Genomic DNA, 20,388 nt, shown 5'->3' on the forward strand with positions numbered 1-20,388 from the left:
CCCAGAAACAGCTCACAAATGGCAATAAAAAATAGATAGAAAGATAGAAAGAATAGATAGATAGATAAATAGATAAATAAGAAGAGAGAAGAAAGAAGAAGAGAGAAATTATCCACCACAGAAATCAAGGTTCAAAAAGGGGTATAAAGTCAGAAGTAATAAAATGGTTGGTCAGGGGGGAAGAAGAAGAAAAAATAATAACCTCTGCCACAGAAATTTGTGCCGGGGGCCGTGATGCTAAAAATGATAGTGTAAGGGGGGTTTTTTTGCAGACGGAATGGAATGTGTGGGGTTTGCACACGGCGTCAGGGCAGGTCAGGGCAGGTCAGGTCAGGTAGAGATGCTGCTTCGTCGGCCAGCGGCGACTATTTGACGAGATAACTGACGATTGCGATGCAATGCAATGCGATGCGATGCGATGTTTTCGGATGCAAGTGGGAAAAAAAGACAAAAACATGGAGATGTGGCTGGTGAACCGGAAAGACAGATCGTCGACGTGGGTCACGTGTTCTGCACAGGTAGTCGTATTCATATCTAATCCTTCTGTCCCTCGTTCTCGATCAGTTCGAGGATGATCTGGCTCCGTTCGTATTCGGGATGTTGCATGCATATCTTGACTGTGCGGCCGCTGGATGCCAGGGACGCGCCGTTCGACAGTCCGCTGGAGAGATTGACTGCGCCACCCGCGCTGGTGGGGATGCTGTTGGCGCCGGAGCCGGGCATGCTGCTGCCGTCATCGAGACAGACGACGTTGTGGCCTGGGATAACCTGACGGAGACGGCCATTCATGGCGTTTCGCACCTCGACGAAGTCCTCGTTGAATAGGATCAGGAATTTGCCGTACAGGCACGCGGAGTGCGCGTGTCCCACGAATTCCATGACCACACTGCGGGAAACGTCGCCGTGTTTGTTCACGTAAACGGCACATTCCGTGTACACAACCAGGAACTCGCTGTCGCTGAGGCGGAACATGCCTAACGGGCGAAGAGCGCCAATCCGATGGGCGATACTGGTGAGTTGCGCTTGCGCTTCGGGCGGTGCCTCGGATCGGAAGTCCGGCACAGACCACGTGTGCTTCTTGTCGATCGTGAGGATCTCGATGCCTCGTTGCGTCGAGATTGCGAGAGAAGAGTGGAACAGGTTCATGCCATAACTTTCCGCAGGGATGTAGAATTCGTCGTACTCCCGGAAGAACTCGGTCTGCGAACGACGAGACTGGAATAGCCGGGTCCTGCTACTGGATGACTTCTGCACGACTGGCTCGAGTATCTGCTCGAATAAGTAACGGAACATGCAGAGGATGATGTGGTGAAACAAACCTTGAAAGTGGACGACAGTCCATCGCGCTTCTTGTACATGACCAACGTGCGATCCTTCATATGTCCGGCCGCAAAGAAGCCCACTTCTCGACTCCCGGATAGTTTCTGGGGCGCTTTGCGGGAAGAGTCCGTCGTCGTCTGAGCCGACACGCCACCCGGAGGGCACACGACATCCAAATGGTAAGCAATCAAAGACCGGTCGGCAATGAGCAGGAAGACGTTGAATTCTTCAAACACCGCGATTTGCGTCACGCGCACGATAGGTATAGCCTAGACATCTACGTTAGAACAAGGTGCCGAATCACGGAAAAGAGCCACCTACCCGAGCCCAGCCACGAGGGTCATTGTATTCGGAGATGAAAACGCCGTAATCAGTACCGATGGCACACATCATTCGGCCAGCGGGCTGCTGGAAGACTGTAGCACAGTGAACAGCAGCCCTGCAAATTGGTGGCGGCCGGGTCTTCGAGCCAGAATAGCGGTCCTCCACCTCTTTGATGGCGCGATCTAGAGGCGTACCCTCAATGGTGATGCTGGTGGAAGGCGCCGAACTGTCAGAAGAAGCGAAGGCGGTGTCGGCGAGCACGCGGAGCCTGAACGGCTCTGCATTCTGGGCAAACAGAGCGGCAGCATGTTTCGTTTTGGCTTCTTCAATCTTCTCGCACCAGTCCTGTCGGTTCTGGGCAGAGAATGCATAAAGTGTGTATGTTCCATTCTTGCCAAGGTGCTTTATCTTGAACGGGTAAAGGATCTTGTCGTCCTTGGAGCTTTCAAGAACAGTGGCAGGCACCAACGTCCGTCCAGAGTTCGAGTTGCCAGAACTAGCCGAGTTACCGCTCGCAGTGTGGGTGAGAGGCCCAGCGCCTACACCACGGCCGACGACGGCCTGCGGGGGAGTCACAGTAGCTACACCACGGACCGAGGACTTCACGACGGGATCATCATTGGTACTCTCCAGGACCAAAAGGTCCATGGGAATCGGAAGCTTAGACACGTCGTAGCTCTCGTACTTGACCGTTCTCGAAGGATCCCGAGCGGTGAAGGCCTTCGCAAGCACCAGGTAATGATCGAAGAGGATAGCATGAGTGTCCACCAAGAACCGGGTTCGTGTTCCTGGCCGCTGCAGGTCACCCCGGAAGATGACTTCGCGACCCAGGTGCTCCAAGTTCAGTTCGACTTCCTTCTTCATTTCCGGACGGAGCTGCAGCTTGGACGAGAGCTCCATGAGGTCAACCTTCTTGCTCATTTCGCCGACTTTGTTGTCGCACTCCAGGGCGACCATCTTGATCTCCTCGATGGCCTGTGCCAGATTGGCCTTCTCTTCGGAGTCCTTGGGCATGTTCTTGTGGACCGTGATGAGGAGCAGGGTGTATCGTTGGATTCGAGTAATGGGCGCTTTCAGGTAGGTATCCCAGCTGAGACGATTGGATAGTTTGTGGTCACGGACCTGGTTCAGAAACTGGCGGAAGTGAATGTTGCGCTCTGCCTCTTTGCGCACCAGATAATTGGCACTGGGGAACGTCGCGGCATAGTCGACATAAACGGTCTTCGCCTTGCGAATCCACTCCCGGAAGATATCGCTGAATCCACCGATGAACGGACCCTGTTCCTTCTGACGGTACTTGAGCTGCGCCAGCAGATGGTCTTCGTTTACCTTCTTGACCGCATCCACCTTTCCGAAAACATCCACCAGGAACTTGCTCAGACGTTTGGGCGCGATCACCGACGGCTGCATTTTCTCCAGTTGATCCCGATAGAGCTCGCGCAGCACATCCAACTGGGAGATGTAGGAATCCTCAGTGGTTACGATCTCATGCAGGTTGTTCTGTCGATCGATTTCCTTCTTGGGGTAAGTCTCCCAGACTTCCTTCGGGACCATGTAGAACGTCACCCAGTCTTCCGCCTTTTTCTCCGGCTCCATCAATTGCGCTTTCAGGTTGACTTTCTTGAGCGTCCGCATACAGTGGTGAGAATAACAACGCCCGAAGGCTTCCGCACCGTGTTCATGGAGTCGAGAGGAGTAGCATCCGGTGCCTGTGATCTGGAACAGAACACCCGACAGAGTGCCGCTGCTGAACTTGACCCACTCCTCGTCCTTCACGAGGGCCTCCTCATCCATCATGTTCTTGACAACGCGCGCGGCCAGGGTTTCGGCATCCGCGATATTCATCGTCGGCACTTTGTGTGTGAAGAGGGCAACAATAGCCTCAACGATCGCCTGCTCCTTCAGGTCGGTCTCGTCCTCGCTCAGATCCCGAATCCACGTCAAGATGGAGCTCAAAGCCCATGGCTCCGCACAGCGACGGAATTGTTCCGACGACAGCTTCGACGGGTTGAACTTCTTACGACGCCCCGCGGGGATCGTAGGCAGATCGAGCGTCATCGCCGCGGCAGCATCTGGGGAAACATCCGATCCGGGGCCTCCAAACGTTTGCTGGCGCAGCAGCTCCTGCTGCTGTTTGTACTTGGCCCGGTCCGCATCGGTCTTCGATCTGATAGGGGGGTCAGTACGAGGACCAATTGGATGACTCGACAAAGACGTCGACCGTGGGACTGGAGTAGAGCTAGGGACGGTCGGGCTGTACGAGTCTGGAGCAACAGGGAAATAGGAGGGTGTATACTCGGTAGAGCTCTGCACGTCACCCTGATCCGGGTGCCGGTACGTCCCTGCCGGCATCAACTGAGACATCAAGCCTGGATTGTTGGCCGGCTCCACGGGAGCCGGTGGAAGCGGCCGCATGCCGGGGTGGAAGAAGAGGTCCCCAGGCTCCTCGCCCCGGCCGGAGCTGTCACTTTCCGATCGCTGCAGACGATCCTGTTGGGATAACGGCGTGTCGGTCTCATCTCCGTAGTCGAAGCTCATCCGACGTTCGTACTCTCCCGGCTCTGCCAGGCCCCCAGTGCCTCCAGCATCCACCCGTGCATGCTGGGGGGTATCTGCATAAGAATATCCAGCAGCATCTAGCGGCTCAAGAGGGTATTGATAGTCATCAGAATACTCCTCACGTTCGTCGTGGGACAAGTTGGATTGTCTCAAGGAGCCCAGAGTGGGTACAAGTCTAGATTGATCCGAGTCATCACCATAGCCATTCGTCTGATAATCCGCCTCATCGTATTGGGAAGCCCGACGGTAGTCTCCACCGTATGACCCGGACTCATCAGGATTCCAGTCCTCATGAGACGCGTCCTGGGTCTCTGAATGGGCGCCATACGCACTGATGATGGAGACGGTCGTCTCCCGCCTACGGTCATGTTGGCGCTCAGCTTGCGCTTTCTCCTCTTCATCCGCCATTTGCAACATCGCCAAGCCCGCAGCGGCCTCAGCATCACTGTCATCACTGTATGCGTCGTAGTTCACGTACTGACCCGTACCAGTCGCGATACTGCCATTTGTATGCGTGTGCCTCTCATCGGGGGACAAGCGGGGGCCTAGCGAGACACCGCTGGAGGGTTCCGGGAGAAGCGCGTCATGAGCGTCCTGGTTCGATGTTCCGGCCCTTCGCCGATTCGCCACCACGGCTCCCACTTCCTCCATCAGCTGCGCGTTGTAGCCAGCTCTCGAACCTGACCGGTGATTCAAACCCTCAACTCCGTTTAGGGCCAGATACGGATCTGACGGCGGCTCCGCATCGGCTGGAGGCCCCGGTAAGGGCCGGGACTGGGGGTGCCGGGTCAAGGTATCCGTCCGTTGCGGTGACAGCTGTGGCGGGGTCTGATGGATCGGCGGGGTTGGAAGCGACCGTCCTGATCCGGGGCGTGTCAGGCTGCCTCGCTTCCCGAAGGCGTCCTCCGTGGACGCCGAGTGAGCCGGTGGTGCAGGAGGCGGGTCATCGAAAGGGGAGGCCAAGAGGGTATCAGAACGAGATGGCGATTGCGAGATGTACCCTCCTGCATAGGGCGGAGGGTAGCCTGTACTCGGTGTTGATGGGGAGGCCATGCCGTACGACAAAGAACCAGGGGATGACGCCTGCTGCGCTGAGAAGCCGTGGTTAGTCCCCGGTGAAACACCTCCATACGCGGGAGACGGGCGGCCTCCGTATGGGTGATCGGATCCCCGCGGCGGCGGTGGCGGCGGGAGCTGCGGATGGGGGGGTCCGTAGGACTGCGGCGTGGGCGGAGCCTGCGCATACGAGGGTTGTAGCTGCACCGGAGAGGAAACAAACCCGGCAGGCTGGTAGGCCGCAGGATTGTAGGTTTGGTGACTCGGGGGCGCCGGTCCGGAGTAGGTGAGTGGGCTGAAGCCGATCTGCTGCTGCGACGGAGTAGGAGGCATGGCGTATTGTTGGGGGTTGTATGTCAACTGAGTCGGCGAGGTGGGAGCGGCACCGGGCGAGCCATACTGGTACTGGTAGCTGGACTGCGAGGAGGCACGGGCGCGAGGCGAGGTGGGGGGTGGGAGGTGCGCATATCGCGGGTCGGCATAATCATCGCGGCCAGCGTTGGTGAGATTGTAGCTCGATTGACCCTCGCCCGCGGCCCAGCTTGCATACTGAGCATTGATCTCGGCGGCTCTGGCGTTCTGCGAGTGAGGGGAGCCTAGGACAACACCCGCGTCGTCCCCCTCGTTATAACTGGGCATCCTGCGCAACTGCGGGCTAGCCGGCTGGGGGGGATACAGGTCATATCGGGTGGGCTGCGAGCCGGGCGGAGAGGTGGATGGCTGGCTATAGGTGGGATAGCCATTCTGGTAGTGCGCCATTGTTGTTGGAGCGGCGTCCGCGAGGCTGACTGCACGCGACAGCGGGAGAGGCTCGGGATGGGTTTTCGAAGTCCCACGGGTGAAGGACACTCGGCAGGTACCTCCAGGGACCGGAGATAGACGGAACGACGAGGGGTAGAAGCGAGAGGCAGTCTCGCCAACAGGACGAAGACGCGAGGGTTAGTCGAGGGAGGGACTAGGTGTCACCAACGGCGGGTTGCTGGTACCGATGGAGAGTCGAGCCTCATCCGGACATCGGCGGACAACAATAACAAGGGGGTCCGGGGGGAGATCCACCTCTAGGCATACCCCAGGGAAGAAAGGGGGGGGGACGCCACGGGGTGGGGAAGAAGGTGGGTGAAGGGGGAAAAGAAGAAGCCAAAGAGGGGACGATGGCAAGAAGGGAGAAGGTGGGGGAGGGGGGGGAGAAAAAAGAAGGAAAAGAGAGCGACAGGGGAGAGAGAGAAAGGAAGAGAGAGCGAGAGCGAGAGAGAGAGAGAGAGAGGAGCGTGCTGGCATCTGGCGGCGGAGAAGGGCGAACTGGGCACCAAAAACGGTCGGAGGCGGGCTACTTCCGGAAGGCGGTCGGCACGTCGGGGCGTGGCCCCATCGCGGCCTGGCTGCCTGGGAACCATCCTTGTTGTCCCACCCCACCCTACAATTACCAGGTACCAAACATCGAGATAGGGAAATCGAGCTAGTTAGAGCTTCAAGGTACTCGTGGCTTGATGTCTGTCTTGTGCCAGAGTTGCTCGGGGCCTACAAAGTGATCCTATGCGGCACGGGGGATTCGGGACTTGGGTGTCCGACCGTTGAGAGTGCGGATATATCCCTCCGCTGACGGCTGCCCTGAACACTGAATCTCAACATGGGCTACCCATGCTGGGAAGGAGTCGTTTTACTGCTGCATTACTACGACCGTAAGAATTGATGACATGGTGCGTAATACTCCACCTCAGGGGAATGCCGCGAAAGAAAAGACACTTGGCTTCAGATAAGTTGTCCGTTGCAGATTTGTTGCTTACGGGGACAGTATTGTGGGACAGGGTGGGAGAGGGTAGGACAGGGTAGGACAGTGATGGTCTACTGGGCGCAAAGTGACTCATTGGGTCCGTGAAGTCCAGATGAGCCCTCAAAAGAATTCTGGAGGCTGAAACCAAAGTCTAAATGAGACTGAGAGTGCCCCGCGCAATGCCCGTGACAGTGACCGTGACAGGTCCACCGGGTCCGATGCAAGGCGATCGGATTAAGCTGCGGCTGCGGCATCCCTGGATCCAGACGGGGTGGCACCGCCACGGACGGCCATTCCCCGCATTTGCCTGCCTGGCCCTGATAAGCTCGCCCAACGATTCCATCGAAATATGAAACTCTATCAATGCACAGATTGATGATCTACTGCACCTGCCTATCCATGGTTCAACGACCTGCAGAGCCCTGATCTGGTGCGCCATCGTGTACGAGGCCACGGCCGGTCTACAGAATGTCCTGTCGGAAAACAAGTCTGTGCAGGTACCTATCCTCTCCCAGCCAGAGGATGAAACCAGCCATCTATCTCGTATGTTCCAATGCCCTGAGCATGCTTACCAGTTCTAACATGTCCAGTTCTCCTACTTGAATTCGAGCCTCTACCCCTAGGATCCGTAAAGGCCCGAGGCTGGCTGCAAGACCAGCTAGAGCTCATGGCCGACGGTCTCCCCAGGCACGAGCACGACTTCTACCGAATCGTCAAAGACAACCCCTGGCTCGGAGGTGACCAGGACCACAGTATACTCAACGAAGCCTTCCCCTAGTGGTTCAACGGACTCGTACCACTCGCCTATCTAACTGAGAACCCACGATTCAAAGAGCAGGTGCTCGTCTTATCGCACCAACAGGTCGACGGATGGCTGGGCCCCGAGACCAACCTGTCCACGCGAAACTTCTGGGCACGGTACCTGATGCTGATGGGCTTGATCCAACTGGCCGAAGTCGAGGCCGGGACCGATCTCCAGACGCGCATCTTCGACTCCATCCACCGGTTCATCGACCTGATGCACTCCGAATCACCCCGCGCGCCAACGACACCATCTCCATCTACCACGGCGCCCTCCTCTACGCCATCCCAATCACATACAACCTCACCTCCTCGCGCGTGCCGGGGTACGACTCCGCGCCGCCGAACGTGCTCAACCGCGACCTTGTCCCCATCAGCCTGTGGGCCTACGCCATCGACCCATCAACGCTACGCTTCACCGGCATGGAGGATGAAAATGAAAGTGGGCTACAGAATCCGGTGTGGACACTCGGCGCGCCGACAAGCGTGAGAGCGCGGGTGTGCGAGATCGACTGGCCAATGGTAGATGGGTATGCGGCAAACCCGCCGTTGAAGGGGGAGAGACGCTGCGTGGGGAGACCGTTTCACTTGGATCTGGTGCCGTATGGGTCGGCGAAGTTGCATATGGCGGAGTTGCCGGTTATGAGCTTGGGGGGTTAGAGAGAGAGAGAGAGTGTGTGTGTGTGTGTGCGTGTACATGAATTGTCCAGAGAAACAGGAAGAAGTCGGGTCCGAGACTCAGTTATGATGCCATACCCCAACTAATATTATCCCATGCTATCTGATCTCGCAGATAGTTCAGATAATAATCACAAGCCCACGCTGACATTCAGCCTAGATTATGAATAACAAATAATGCACGTTTAACTTCATAATAAGATATGACACGACAGACTAGATAGTACTCCAACCCCGCTCATCAGATATGTACTTCCCCACCTTAGATACCTAGACACAGATACACAAACACAAACACAAACACAAACACAAACACAATAAGACAACCCATTATCCTATGGACCCCACCCCACCAAGAAGATATATCAGACTCACCATCAAAGATGCCAATCCACACCCACACCCACACCCACACCCATCCATCTCAAAGCGTAAACTCAAGCCTATTCCCCGCAAAATCCCTCGCAAAGAATCTCGTTGGGTATTCAACGCCCTGGGCACCTGATTCACCTCCATCCAATTATTATTAGCCAAAGCACACCACACCACACATACCATAACATACCACAACATAACATAACATAATATAACATAACAGAATCCAAACCAAACGCAACGCAACCCAAGCAGGAACAAACAGGTAACAAAAAACCGCGACAATCTTAAGATAGAAAAGAAAGAAAAGAAAAAAAGGATAAACAAACCCGAATTCTGATCCCCCGGCCGATCGACAGCCAACGGCGCGGCCTCGCCGCCACGAACATGATGATCCCAGACGCGCCGCTGCAGAACCAGCAGGTCCTCCGCCGAGCCGACCCTCAGACACGCATGGCGACTCGAGTCCAAGTCGCTGTTTTGACCCAGGGCGACGTGGATTTGTTGGCTGCCGGTGGGGGTGAGGTTGAACCTTTATTTGATGTAATTAAATAAATATTTATACGTGGATATATGGGGATGGGGATGCAGTCTCGTGACTGGTTTATGTGCATATGTAGGTGGGTACGTGGGGGGGGAGGGAGGGGTAAAGTAGGTACTATACCAAAGAAGCGTCCCCTTCTGCAGATGCGGGACGGGAGCGGAGACCAGGCCCAGGGTGGAGGAGTAGAAGTCCTCGGCCTGGGGGAGGGTTCCTGGGGGGACGAGGATGTTGACGTGGGCGATGCCGGTGATCATTTTGCTTTGCTTTGCTTATTTTCGGCTGTTTCGAATTTTGGATATTAGGTGGGTAGGTAGATAGGTGGAGGGGTGATGTGAATGCCGAATAGATAGATGGGTTGTGATGGGATGAGATGAGGGGATGAAGGATGAGGGGAAGGGGAGAGAGGGGCAGAAGATAAAGTAAAGTAAAGCGATGGCGACAGCGAATACGAAGGAGCAGACAGGGTCGGGCCATTTCCCGACGCGGTGCCGGAACTTGATTTCCTGGCCCTGGCGGTGTTTCCCCGCGGGGAGACCAATGTCCTTTAGGAGTTAAAGAATATACCTTGTTATACTTGCTTGGGAGTAGTATCGATATGATAGAGTGAGAGTAAAAGTGACAACGTGGTCCCGTCCTGCTGTAAGGGTCCTCCCAGCTAGCAGCGGTCCATAGCCCGCTAATTCCCCGACCACCGAGAGCATGAGCCACACTCCAGCCTCCACGATGGACCTTGGGCGAGTACTCCTTGCAGTAATGAACGATCAGATCGTAGGCGATCATCATGTTGGCCTGTGGACCAAAATGGTGGGCTTGATTTCCTTGTCCCCCTCCATTGATCTTTCGTGTAGATCACGGTTGGTGTTCGCTTGGCGGGATGAGATACGGTGGCTTTCTTGCGATCCACGGTGTCAGGTATTAAACAAGTCATGGGACCGCAGAATGAGCATTTTTAGCAGCCTGGGCGTATTGAATGTTGGTTGATGCAAAAGGTTAACCACACAGCCACAAGGATGGGTATTTATATGTTGACCTGGACTCTGGCCTGCTTGCTGCTTTCCTCGTTAGGAATCAGACCAATATACATGGCATGGCTTGGAGCGGCGGGCAAAGTGCTAATGACAGTAAGAAAACTAAAGTATCATTTGGCTAGCAGGCACCTGACTGAGTGGATGAGCTGTTGCCTCTCCTTACAGGAGGAACTGGACCAAGAGAGCTCACAAGTCTTCCGGACCTGGTACTGTCATGTTCCTACTGGACTGGTTGTTTAGTGAATGTTCTCGTCCATACCAAGTGTACGATATGGCGGTGAAAAGACTGAGCAGTGCCAGCTCCCCCAGAGACCTCTGCACGACCATGCCAAATAACTGACGACATACCTCGCGGGCAGACCATAATACAAAGTTTTACCTGGACAACAGATTTATGTTGAGTCACAGCGACCAGGCAAACCCCGAAAGCAGCAGGGCAGCGGAATGGTTCCGCTATAGCTGCCATTTCCGAGGCCGGGCTTTCCCGAGGAAAAAGATCAACACGATCGATCAACAAAATGAGTCGCGGGGCACAGAGCCTGACAACGCCGACTTGATCGGGCATATATTTACGCCGGTCCTGCCCGGATCGTGGCATCATACGAACGGGCTTCAAGAGAGTGCTGCCCGTCACTGTGAAGAATCACAACAACAATACTGTGTATAGATACTGTGCACGGCGTGCTCCAGATAGCGGCGGATGGCGGAATAGACGGAATAAAGACCCCGGATCCTCCCACATGGCCGGGTTCGGCACCCACGCCACTAACTATCGACGGAGAACGAGTGCTCGGTTAGTTACATTCAGCCAGCGGGGGTTTGTGATCTGGCTCTGAGTATCGCCGTGTTGCCCTGTCCAAGCCCCCGACCCGCCGCCGACCGCCCTTGCTGCGGCACGATCCATGCAGACCCTGCCTGACGATGATTCTCAGCTGATGCCTCTCACTAGCGATGCGATGCGATGTGATGTGATGTGACGAGATGACGCAGTAACCATTGCTATTGATTATTACACCGTACGGCGTACACACCATCCACGCGATGGTGCGCCGTCTTATCCGGGCTACATATCCAGTGCATCGGTAGGTTCTGGTCGGTGACCCACACAAGCATCGGTTCCCGCGAAATCTGGAAGGCCCAAATCGAGGGCCGAAAAATTTAGAGGGCCCCGTAGTTGTTGGTAGTGCCGTGACCGGCAGCCTGATCCTAATCTTGATATTAATATGCTGGTCCCCGAGGTGAAATACTGATAACTAGCTGATCCTCGTCCTGCTTACCCCCGTTCCTGTCCTCCCAGAAGCTGACAAGCTGATCCGGTGTGATGGAACACCACGAGAAGTTCGAGGCCGACGTCGACGATCGGTCGTCGGTCGCGGAGCACCCTTCAGCCGCCTATGATCGCGAGGCCCAGTTGGAGGCGTCGGGTCTTCATGACACCATCGAGCTCGAACGCATCAACACCTACCGTCTCCAGCAGCAACTCACGGTCGGGTCCCGGGTCAGTCGCACGCCGCAAGACCAATGGCTGCCCCTCGGCGCGGGGAAGCCCTACCCTCCTCCTCTCCCCGACTCCGAGGGCTACATCGTGGAGTTCGAGGGCGCCGGTGATCCGATGCACCCCCACAACTGGCCCATGAAGCAAAGGTAAGGGGCAGGGCATGGCCTCCTGGAACAAGCGATGTGCCACGTGCGGAATGATCGCTGACGCCTGCAGAGTCATGATCGGCTCGATGCTAACGTTCTGCGCCCTGGTGTGCGCCTACGTCAGTGCGGTCTTCGCCACCGCTGCATCGGGGGCCATGAGAGAGTTCGGGTTCGGGGAGGAGGTCGCGGCCCTGGGGACGACTCTCTACGTGCTGGGCTTCTCGGCCGGGCCAACGGTATGGGCGCCCAGTTCTGAGCTGATCGGCCGGCGCTGGCCGCTCTTGATCGGCATGTTCGGCTTCGATGTCTTCACCATCGCGTGCGCCACAGCCAAGGACACGCAGACCATCATGCTGTGCCGCTTCTTCTCCGGCTTCTTCGCAGCCAGCATCATCGCCCTGGTGCCCGCCACCCTGTCGGACATCTTCAACAACCACCAGCGCGGCATCGCCATTGCCATGTACACAGTCTCCGTCTTCACCGGTCCCTTCACGGCCCCGTTCATCGGTGGCTTCACCGCAGAGAGCTACCTCGGGTGGCGGTGGACGCTCTACATGCCCGCCATCGTGGGGTTCTTCGCTCTTGCGCTGATAGCCCTCTTCACTCGGGAAACCTACGCGCCCGTGATCCTCGTCCAGAAGGCCGCCATCCTCCGGCGCCAGACGCGCAACTGGGGCATCCACGCCCGCCAGGACGAACTCGAGATTGACTTCCGCGAACTAGTCACCAAGAACCTGGCGCGTCCGTTCCTGATTCTCTTCACGGAGCCTATCGCATTCATGCTCACCCTGTACATGTCATTTATCTACGGCCTGGCCTATGCGCTGCTAGAGGCATACCCGATCGTGTTCGAAGGCACCTACGGCATGGTCGGCGGGGTCGCAGGGCTGCCTTTCATCGGCCTGATCCTCGGAGAAATCGCCGGTAGTATCTTCATCATCTCCCTCCAGGGATCCTACTCGCGGAAGCTCAACGCCAACAAAAACGTGCCGGTGCCGGAATGGCGTCTCCCGCCCGCCATCGTCGGCGGCGTGGCCTTTGCCGGGGGTCTATTCTGGTAAGAATCCACTCCTGCACACCGAATACGGCCCGACAGGACTAACGAGCGCAGGTTCGGATGGACGGGCTGGGACCGGTCGATCCACTGGATGGCGCCCACGGCCGCGGGCGTGCTGGTCGGCTTCGGAATGACCTCCATCTTCATGCAAGGGTTCAACTACCTCCTGGACACGTATCTGAGATTGTGAGCATCATCCTCTCCTCATGCGATCGCTTGTGCTAATTCCGCAGCGCTGCCTCCGCGTTCGCCGCCAACACCATGATGCGATCCATGGTCGGAGCCGTATTCCCCCTGTTCACCCGCCAAATGTTCGACAACCTGGGCATCCAATGGGCCGGTACTCTGCTGGGCTGCATTGCCGTCGTGATGATTCCCATCCCGGTTATGTTTTACGTCTACGGGGGCCGTCTCCGGCGGACGAGCAAGTTGGCTCCTGTGATGGAGGCCGACGAGGACGAGGTCAAACAGGAGTAGCCTCCTCGCCTTCTGATTATGACACATAGATACTGTTGTACTTGCCATTTACCACTATGTCAGCATTATAGACTTAATAAGATAGATAGATACCACTTGTGCGAGATTTTTGTGGGCTAGCCCGCCCTCATGACTCCGACCGAACCAGGCAGGCAGGCAGGCAGGCAGGCTAGGCCCAGCCGTGGGCTAGATAGGTCTTCTCTTCCACATCGCTCCACTGACTCACTCACCTATGTATGATGAAAGATCAGTCTGCATTCTAGTTACGATGGGAAGACCAATCACGGTGCAGACTTGATGTCCATGAATGCGGGCGTCTTCAAGCCCATATGACCCTAGTCCTACATGCAGCGATCGGCACCCAGACCAGACCGATACCCCCGGCAAAGTCGCTGCTCTGAATTCCGCATGTAGATAGCAACAACAACCATCACAATCGCTTGAACCATCAACCAGAATCATCGAGCCTCTTAGAAATTCCTTAGTATACCTGGCCGAGAATACACTTTCCACCGCAATGATTAGTCTTCCATGAAGAGTTCCCCATCCCACCAACCAACAACTCACCAGGCAACCGACTCTTTTCCTTTCCTAACTCCTATACCCCCAACACCCCCGACAGAGCAACAGGAAACAGGGAGGACAAGTCCTCCCAACGGCGAAGAATCCCGTGTAACAACCGACAAGGGATCCTATTGCTCCGCGCCACCCCCTTGGGGTTCTTCCCGCATTCCAAGCCACCGACCAGTCGCACAGCATACCCCGGGAAGAGAAGAGGGGGCAGAGCGGTTCCTGGATTAGTCCGGCGAAACGAAAAACAGTAGGGCTCGACATTCCTGGTGTTGACGGGGCTGGGCGCCGAGAGCGGATGGTCGCCTACCTACTCCTCTTACCTACTACATACTACTAGTATCTAGCTACACGTGCATCACGCCGCGCAGCTACCTCATAAGCTTCGCTTCTCCCCCCTCGACCCCCGCTGGGATTGGGAATGGTTTCGAGGGATTTCTCACCCTAGTCCCAGCTGTGATCCATGACGAGGTTCGAACGATTTCTGGATGTGTATTTGCTGTTCGGCGGACACGGACACGGACACGGACACGGACACGGACACCCTGCGATATTGATCCTTGCTGTTACGGGTGATTGAGTACCGGACGGGGATTGGGATTGGGATTGGAACGGAGACAGGATAGGATAGGATACACATCCATCCAATCATCATGGGCTGTTTCCGTGCCCTGCTGCCCTGCATAGGTTCCTTCGCTGCCTTTTTACTGGGGATGCTATGCATCTTCGCTGGGAATCAGAGGCAGTTGCCGCAGGTGGATCTTTTGACGGTGAGTTTTGGTTCACTTCTCTTTTCAACCCCCCATCTCTTCTCATTCACCTTCTTTTATCTGCCCACTAATACTTGCTAGCTATACACCCACGGCATCGGCACCCCCTCCACCGAAAACGCCGCCCCAGCCCCCGACTTCTTCTCCGTCTATCCAATGTCCTACTGCAGCGGCTTCCAAGTCCCCGACCCGAAAACCAACTTCACAACCACCCAAAACCGGCTATTTGCGTGCTCGGACCGCAGCGTCCTGTTTAGATTCAACCCAACCTCGGCAATCCTGAAAGCCGTAGGCAACGAGTCCGGGACCCTCGCGTCGGATATCTGGCCGTCGTGCATCACAGACGATTTTGGGATGTTGCAGCCGACCAACTCCACCATGGTGATATTCTATATCTTCGGGACAACCGCCGCGGCCGTGGCTGTGGGGGTGAGACTGTGGTCGCTGGCGTCGGCGAGGGCGCTGGGGAGAGCCCGTTCGAGGTCGAATGATAGTAGTCGCAGGAGCAGTTATCCTGGCCGGTCGGATGTGCGGTTCGAGTTTGACAATCCGCCGTCGAGGGTGGAGCTGGTGGCTTTGTTGGTGAGTTGCTCATTATGCGCCACGGGTTGCATGTTGCATTGCATGTACCCAACTCTATTTCCCAGAAAGCTCGCTAATGATCCTGGGATGTAGGTGAGCATGATCGGTCTGGGCATCGGATCCGTGATCGCAAGCATGATCGCCACCGAGTTCGTCACGCTGATCAATATGTCCGGCAACGCGTACGGGGTGTCGGCGACCGCGGGGTCCACGTTTCTGGGGCTCACCTGGACGGCGGAGGTGTTGCAGGTGCTTGGTACCACAGACACGGCGGTGGCGATCTTTCGGTCCAGGGCTAAGCGGTGCTGGTGTGACTTGGATGAGCGGGTGTCGCTGCCGGAGTTGGCGGAGGAGAAGCCGCTGGTTGGGGGGGATTGATTGATTTCTATCATTTGGTCAATTTTTTAGGAGGTAAACGGGGAGTACTCACTTTGCTGCCAAAGTGTCTACGGTTTGTGGCTTTGTTGTGTATTTATAGCGATATATCCCTGATTGTGTTGGTCTGGCTCAATTGATTTCTGATTTGAAGCGAAATAAGGTGTCTGTTCTATCCACTATAAGCCTCATGTTAGGGCTTCCGAAATCCTGCGCGGGGAATACTCCCGTTGCCTCAGTGGCCATTTATGCAACCACGGGAACTTTCAGGTTGCTGTGTCCAGATGAGGTTGTATTGGCTGCAGCTATCCCCGCAGTACGGGCCGCTACGGGACGACGTGAAACATAGGCAATATCATGGAAATATCCGACGCTTATATATATAGAGAGACATTGAATTTTGCATCGGAGAAAGGCGTCGAGCGTCCTAACTCTGCAGCCCAAGCCTCCACCAATCCACCATGTGGCTCACCTTACTACTGTTCGCCAGCAGCGTCCACGGCTTAGGCCTTTCACTCTTTAGCCCTATAACGCCCTCTCCATCGAGCACCCCAACACCCCCTGCAACCTCCACCAGCAACCAATGGCTCATCATCTCCAACACGTCCATCTTCTGGCCCACCTCAACCGACTACTTCTACGGGCCCACCACGGGCCCCCAAGCCTCCGCCGTGTCCTGCAACGCCGCATGGATGGAATACGTAGAGCGTAATTACGGACTGAGGTCCCTCGGCCCACCTCAACCATCACCTCTCTCAATCGATACACAGACATAACAGGCGCCTGCAAAACCCATGTGCGTCGCGAGGATTGGAACGACCCGCACCCCAACGGCCCGATCACCACCCTCTGCGACGGCATCCCGCGAGCCCTGGGCCCTGTGGGCATGATCACCACCTGGCTCCCCGGCACCGGGCCCTGCCTTACATCCACCAAAACCTACACCTACACCTTCCCTATCTACCGCGAGCCGTCCCCCGCCCTTCCTGTGACCTAGACACACAAGACTGCATCCCCATCTGGGAAACATACTCCCGCCGATCCAGTTCCTGGGCAGCAACCAAGACCACAAGAACCCCAGGCGACACCGCCAGCCCTCTTGCCCCCTCCACTGCCCCACCCCTCCGGCACCATATACCGAGAACCCCTGCAGAGCATGCCACTTCGTCCCCGCCGATGCAACCATCTTCTACTGGCCCGTCACCACCACCAACGACCTCTGCAATCCCACCCCCATCCCCACCCCCATCGCCACCCCAGCACTCCCGCAGCCAAACCCCCCTCACATCCCCAACAACGCCACAACCGCCCTTCCACCCGAACACAACCCCCATCACAACCACCATCACCAAAACCATCACCAAAACCAACAACAACAACAACAACAACAACAACAACCAAACCCTAACCACCACCCTGACATTCACCTCCCCAACAATCTACATCTCCCTCCCCACGCTCCGCGCAGGATCCAACGACCGCTTCCCCACCCAATGCGGCCACAACCACACCGACGTGCTCCTCTCCGTGCACCCCTCCACGCTCTCGTCCGTCCGCTCGCACTACAACTCGCGCCGCCCCGTCTACGGCACGCGCTACCCGTTCGACTTGGCGGATTTCGTGCCCCGTCGGATCGGCAACTTCTCGCAGCTGCTGGTCCCCTGGGAGAAGTATCGCGGGGGGATCCAGTGTCCGCTTACTTGGAGGTCGTTGTGCTTTATGGTCCGGGATGATTATTTCCCCTCGCTGGATTTGCCGGTCGAGGTGAGGGGGGTCGATGAGGATTGGGGGAGGTGTGATCGTCATTGGATTCTGCCGGGGGTCGCGGGGGTGGTTCCTTTGGGGGGGAGGGCGGTGGTTTGGATGGCGTGGGCGAGGAGGGGAGGGTCAGGCCGAGGGGGTGCGGGCTGTGCCGACGGGGATGGGGTGGGAGGGGGATTAGAAAGGGCTGTCTGTGTCGGGCTCGGGGGTGAGTCACGGAGTGCAATAGTAGAATTGCCAGTTATTACTATGTGTCTGACCACTCGCGTAGATATATTTCTGGCATAACTTCATGCGAGATACTCGATCTATACTATCTAGAAAACATCGCCAGACAATAATTCCTCCCTGGACCCCAGATGAAACACCGGGATATGCTCCACCGGCGCAGGCACCTTGACCACCTGGCCGCCGGCGTAGGTGACATTGGTCCACCAGTACGTCCACGGCTTGGTGGCATTCCCCTCCGCGGTCAGGGGCAGATAGACCGGCCACTCGGTCACATTCGGCAGGGTGACCGGGGAGACCAGCAACCTGGGCCCAAACAGGTACTGCTGCGTGGTGAAGTTCGAATTCGTCGCCGTCAGCGTCTTGATCCTGGGGTCCGTCTTGCCGAAATCCATATACAACGGCCTCATAATGCTCCTGCCCGTCAAATGGAACTGGTTGAACAGGGCTTTCAGATAGCTCCCCAGCTGGTACCGCAGATGGATGTACGACACGATGATGGGGGTATTCTCCGCCCCATACGACCACGGCTCATTGGCACAGGTATACGCGTCCTGGAAGTAGCACGCGCGACTGCCATGCGTGCGCATGAAGGGGAGAAACGTCGTCCACTGCAACCACCGCACGTACAGCTGACGAAACTGCTCGGTATCGATATTCCCACTCCACCACACCGTCGGATCGGCCTCGAACCCGCCCGCATCCACCGTCCACCACCCCCAGCCCGTCGCCGCCGCCGACAGCCCACTGGCCACCTGCACCGCCAGCGTCTCCCACACGGACGTCGTGTCCCCCGACCAGATCATACTGCAGAACCGCTGCGACCCGATGAACCCGGACCGGCTGAGCGAGACCTGCGGGCAGGCACTCCCCTCCTGCGACCCGGTCGCATTGCGAAACCCCTCCTCGATCGCCTGCTGATGCGCCCACGGATACAGCTTCCCGACACTCAACTGCGTGCCGGCCGCATACAACACATTGGGCAGCGCAAACGGCACCGACTCGATATACGCACTCTGCCCGTTATTCTCGTACGCCTCGCCCAACGCCCCGCCATCCGCCTGATCGATCCAGAAGTTCTTGATCCCGTGATCGTAGTAGTTCTCCTTCAGCATGCGCCACAGGAACACCCGCGCCGCCGGGTTCGTCGAGTCGTAGTTGCGGATATACGACCCGTTCCAGGAGTCCGTGGTGCCGGGCCCGTCGCGCGTCGCAGACAACAGCCCATGGGCCTGCAGCGCGGCATAGTTGACACTGTTGTCAGCGACGCTGGGCCACAGCGACGCCATCATCTCCGCGCCGGTGAGGTTCTTCACCGTGGCCGACATGGCGGACACGTCGGGCCACAGCCGCGGATCGAGCGCCCAGTCGCCCTGGTGCGCCCACGACTGGTAGTCGATGACGATCATGGCGACGGGGATGTCCCTGTCGTGGAACGCCCGCGCGAGAAGCTCCACCTCCGTCTGGTTCTCGTACCGCAGCTTGGACTGGATGTACCCCAGGGCGAAGTCGGGAGGGGTGGGGGCGCGGCCGGTGACGGCGGAGATGCGACGCTGCAGGGTGTCGTAGTCGCCGTCCTGGGCGGCGATGATCACGTAGTCGACCAGGGTGGTGGTTGCGGCGGTGAATCGGGTGCGGAGGGGACCGAACTCCATCCGGCCTTCGGACGGCATGTTCCAGATGAAGGCGTAGCCTTTGCTGCTGACGAACACGGGCGTGGGGATGTGGGTGTTGAAGTTGATGAGGTCGATGACGGACCCCTTCTTGTTGACCATGTGGTCTTGCTGCGTGCCCGTGCCGTAGATCTGCTCGTCGGGCGTGGCGCTGAAGGAGAACTCGGCGGTGAATTCGGCCCCGGGGCCGGGCCATTGGTAGGAGCGCGGGTTGAGCGACTTGAGCGGCGCGTATTCGTTCGTGAGCAGCGTCTCGCTGCCGTCGTCGTTGATTCTGGAGAAGGACAGCCGGTAGCCGCCTACTTCCCCGCCCCAGCCTGTCGTGCGCAGGATCATGTTCCCGTTTCGGAGCGTTTGCGGCGTCGTCCCCGTGGTCGCGGTCGAGTAGCTCGTGCCGTGCGCCGTGGTCTCGTAGCCCTCGAGCGGGGGGTCGTAGATGAAGCTGATTTCGTTGCCTGACGGGGGTCGGAATGGCCACGCCCGGACCCGGAAGCCGTCGTACCCGAAGGGTTGGATCAGGAGGGTTTCGAACCCGTGTTGGAGTCGGAGCCCGGTGCTGTTCGGGTAGATGTAGTTTGGGGGGGTGAGGGAGAGGGCGGTTTGGGCGAGAGCGCCCAGGTAGAGGAGTGGGAGGTACATTTTGGAGGAGTGTAGTGTCTTAGTAGTTGGGAGTCATGGTATGGTTGGGGTGGGTTTGCTCTCGGTGGAGGTGAAGGGAGATGGATGGGGAGGGAGAGATGTATATGGGAGGTTTAAGTAGGTGTTGGTGTGAGTCGAGGGGTTTAGCCGATTAGC

The 20,388-nt window shown here is 57.2% G+C and overlaps 7 protein-coding genes across 7 annotated transcripts; 4 read left to right on the forward strand and 3 right to left on the reverse strand.

Moving 5' to 3' along the window:
• Positions 1-534: 534 nt before the first annotated feature.
• On the reverse strand, positions 535-6,018 carry BO70DRAFT_355004 (putative Rho guanyl nucleotide exchange factor; the record flags this gene model as incomplete). The annotated part of the gene is made up of 3 exons (XM_025541892.1): positions 535-1,269; positions 1,320-1,589; positions 1,642-6,018. The coding sequence occupies 3 exons, from the start codon at positions 6,016-6,018 to the stop codon at positions 535-537; spliced, it is 5,382 nt and encodes a 1,793-aa protein (XP_025396590.1).
• Positions 6,019-7,209: 1,191 nt separating this feature from the next.
• BO70DRAFT_431548 (uncharacterized protein) lies at positions 7,210-8,491 on the forward strand (the record flags this gene model as incomplete). The annotated part of the gene is made up of 4 exons (XM_025548251.1): positions 7,210-7,301; positions 7,449-7,573; positions 7,621-7,782; positions 7,869-8,491. The coding sequence occupies 4 exons, from the start codon at positions 7,210-7,212 to the stop codon at positions 8,489-8,491; spliced, it is 1,002 nt and encodes a 333-aa protein (XP_025396591.1).
• A 442-nt stretch (positions 8,492-8,933) lies between these two features.
• BO70DRAFT_399015 (putative glyoxalase family protein) lies at positions 8,934-9,682 on the reverse strand (the record flags this gene model as incomplete). Its single annotated transcript, XM_025546830.1, has 3 exons — positions 8,934-9,010; positions 9,214-9,416; positions 9,549-9,682. 3 exons carry the CDS (start codon positions 9,680-9,682, stop codon positions 8,934-8,936), a joined length of 414 nt encoding a protein of 137 aa, XP_025396592.1.
• Positions 9,683-11,777: 2,095 nt separating this feature from the next.
• On the forward strand, positions 11,778-14,042 carry BO70DRAFT_381721 (MFS transporter; the record flags this gene model as incomplete). Its single annotated transcript, XM_025545488.1, has 4 exons — positions 11,778-12,100; positions 12,171-13,157; positions 13,212-13,343; positions 13,391-14,042. 4 exons carry the CDS (start codon positions 11,778-11,780, stop codon positions 13,632-13,634), a joined length of 1,686 nt encoding a protein of 561 aa, XP_025396593.1. The 3' UTR covers positions 13,635-14,042.
• Positions 14,043-14,837: 795 nt separating this feature from the next.
• BO70DRAFT_364720 (uncharacterized protein) lies at positions 14,838-15,983 on the forward strand. Its single transcript, XM_025543877.1, has 3 exons — positions 14,838-14,974; positions 15,056-15,556; positions 15,650-15,983. The coding sequence occupies exons 1-3, from the start codon at positions 14,858-14,860 to the stop codon at positions 15,932-15,934; spliced, it is 903 nt and encodes a 300-aa protein (XP_025396594.1). The 5' UTR covers positions 14,838-14,857; the 3' UTR covers positions 15,935-15,983.
• A 409-nt stretch (positions 15,984-16,392) lies between these two features.
• BO70DRAFT_399018 (uncharacterized protein) lies at positions 16,393-17,980 on the forward strand (the record flags this gene model as incomplete). Its single annotated transcript, XM_025546831.1, has 5 exons — positions 16,393-16,639; positions 16,702-16,919; positions 16,978-17,130; positions 17,192-17,621; positions 17,964-17,980. 5 exons carry the CDS (start codon positions 16,393-16,395, stop codon positions 17,978-17,980), a joined length of 1,065 nt encoding a protein of 354 aa, XP_025396595.1.
• On the reverse strand, positions 17,981-20,360 carry BO70DRAFT_364721 (alpha-xylosidase). The gene has a single exon (XM_025543878.1). The coding sequence runs from the start codon at positions 20,230-20,232 to the stop codon at positions 18,010-18,012; it is 2,223 nt and encodes a 740-aa protein (XP_025396596.1). The 5' UTR covers positions 20,233-20,360; the 3' UTR covers positions 17,981-18,009.
• Positions 20,361-20,388: the final 28 nt, after the last annotated feature.

The sequence above is a fragment of the Aspergillus heteromorphus genome, assembly GCF_003184545.1.
Source record: "Aspergillus heteromorphus CBS 117.55 chromosome Unknown BO70scaffold_25, whole genome shotgun sequence".
In the NCBI taxonomy this organism is placed as follows: Eukaryota; Fungi; Ascomycota; class Eurotiomycetes; order Eurotiales; family Aspergillaceae; genus Aspergillus; species Aspergillus heteromorphus.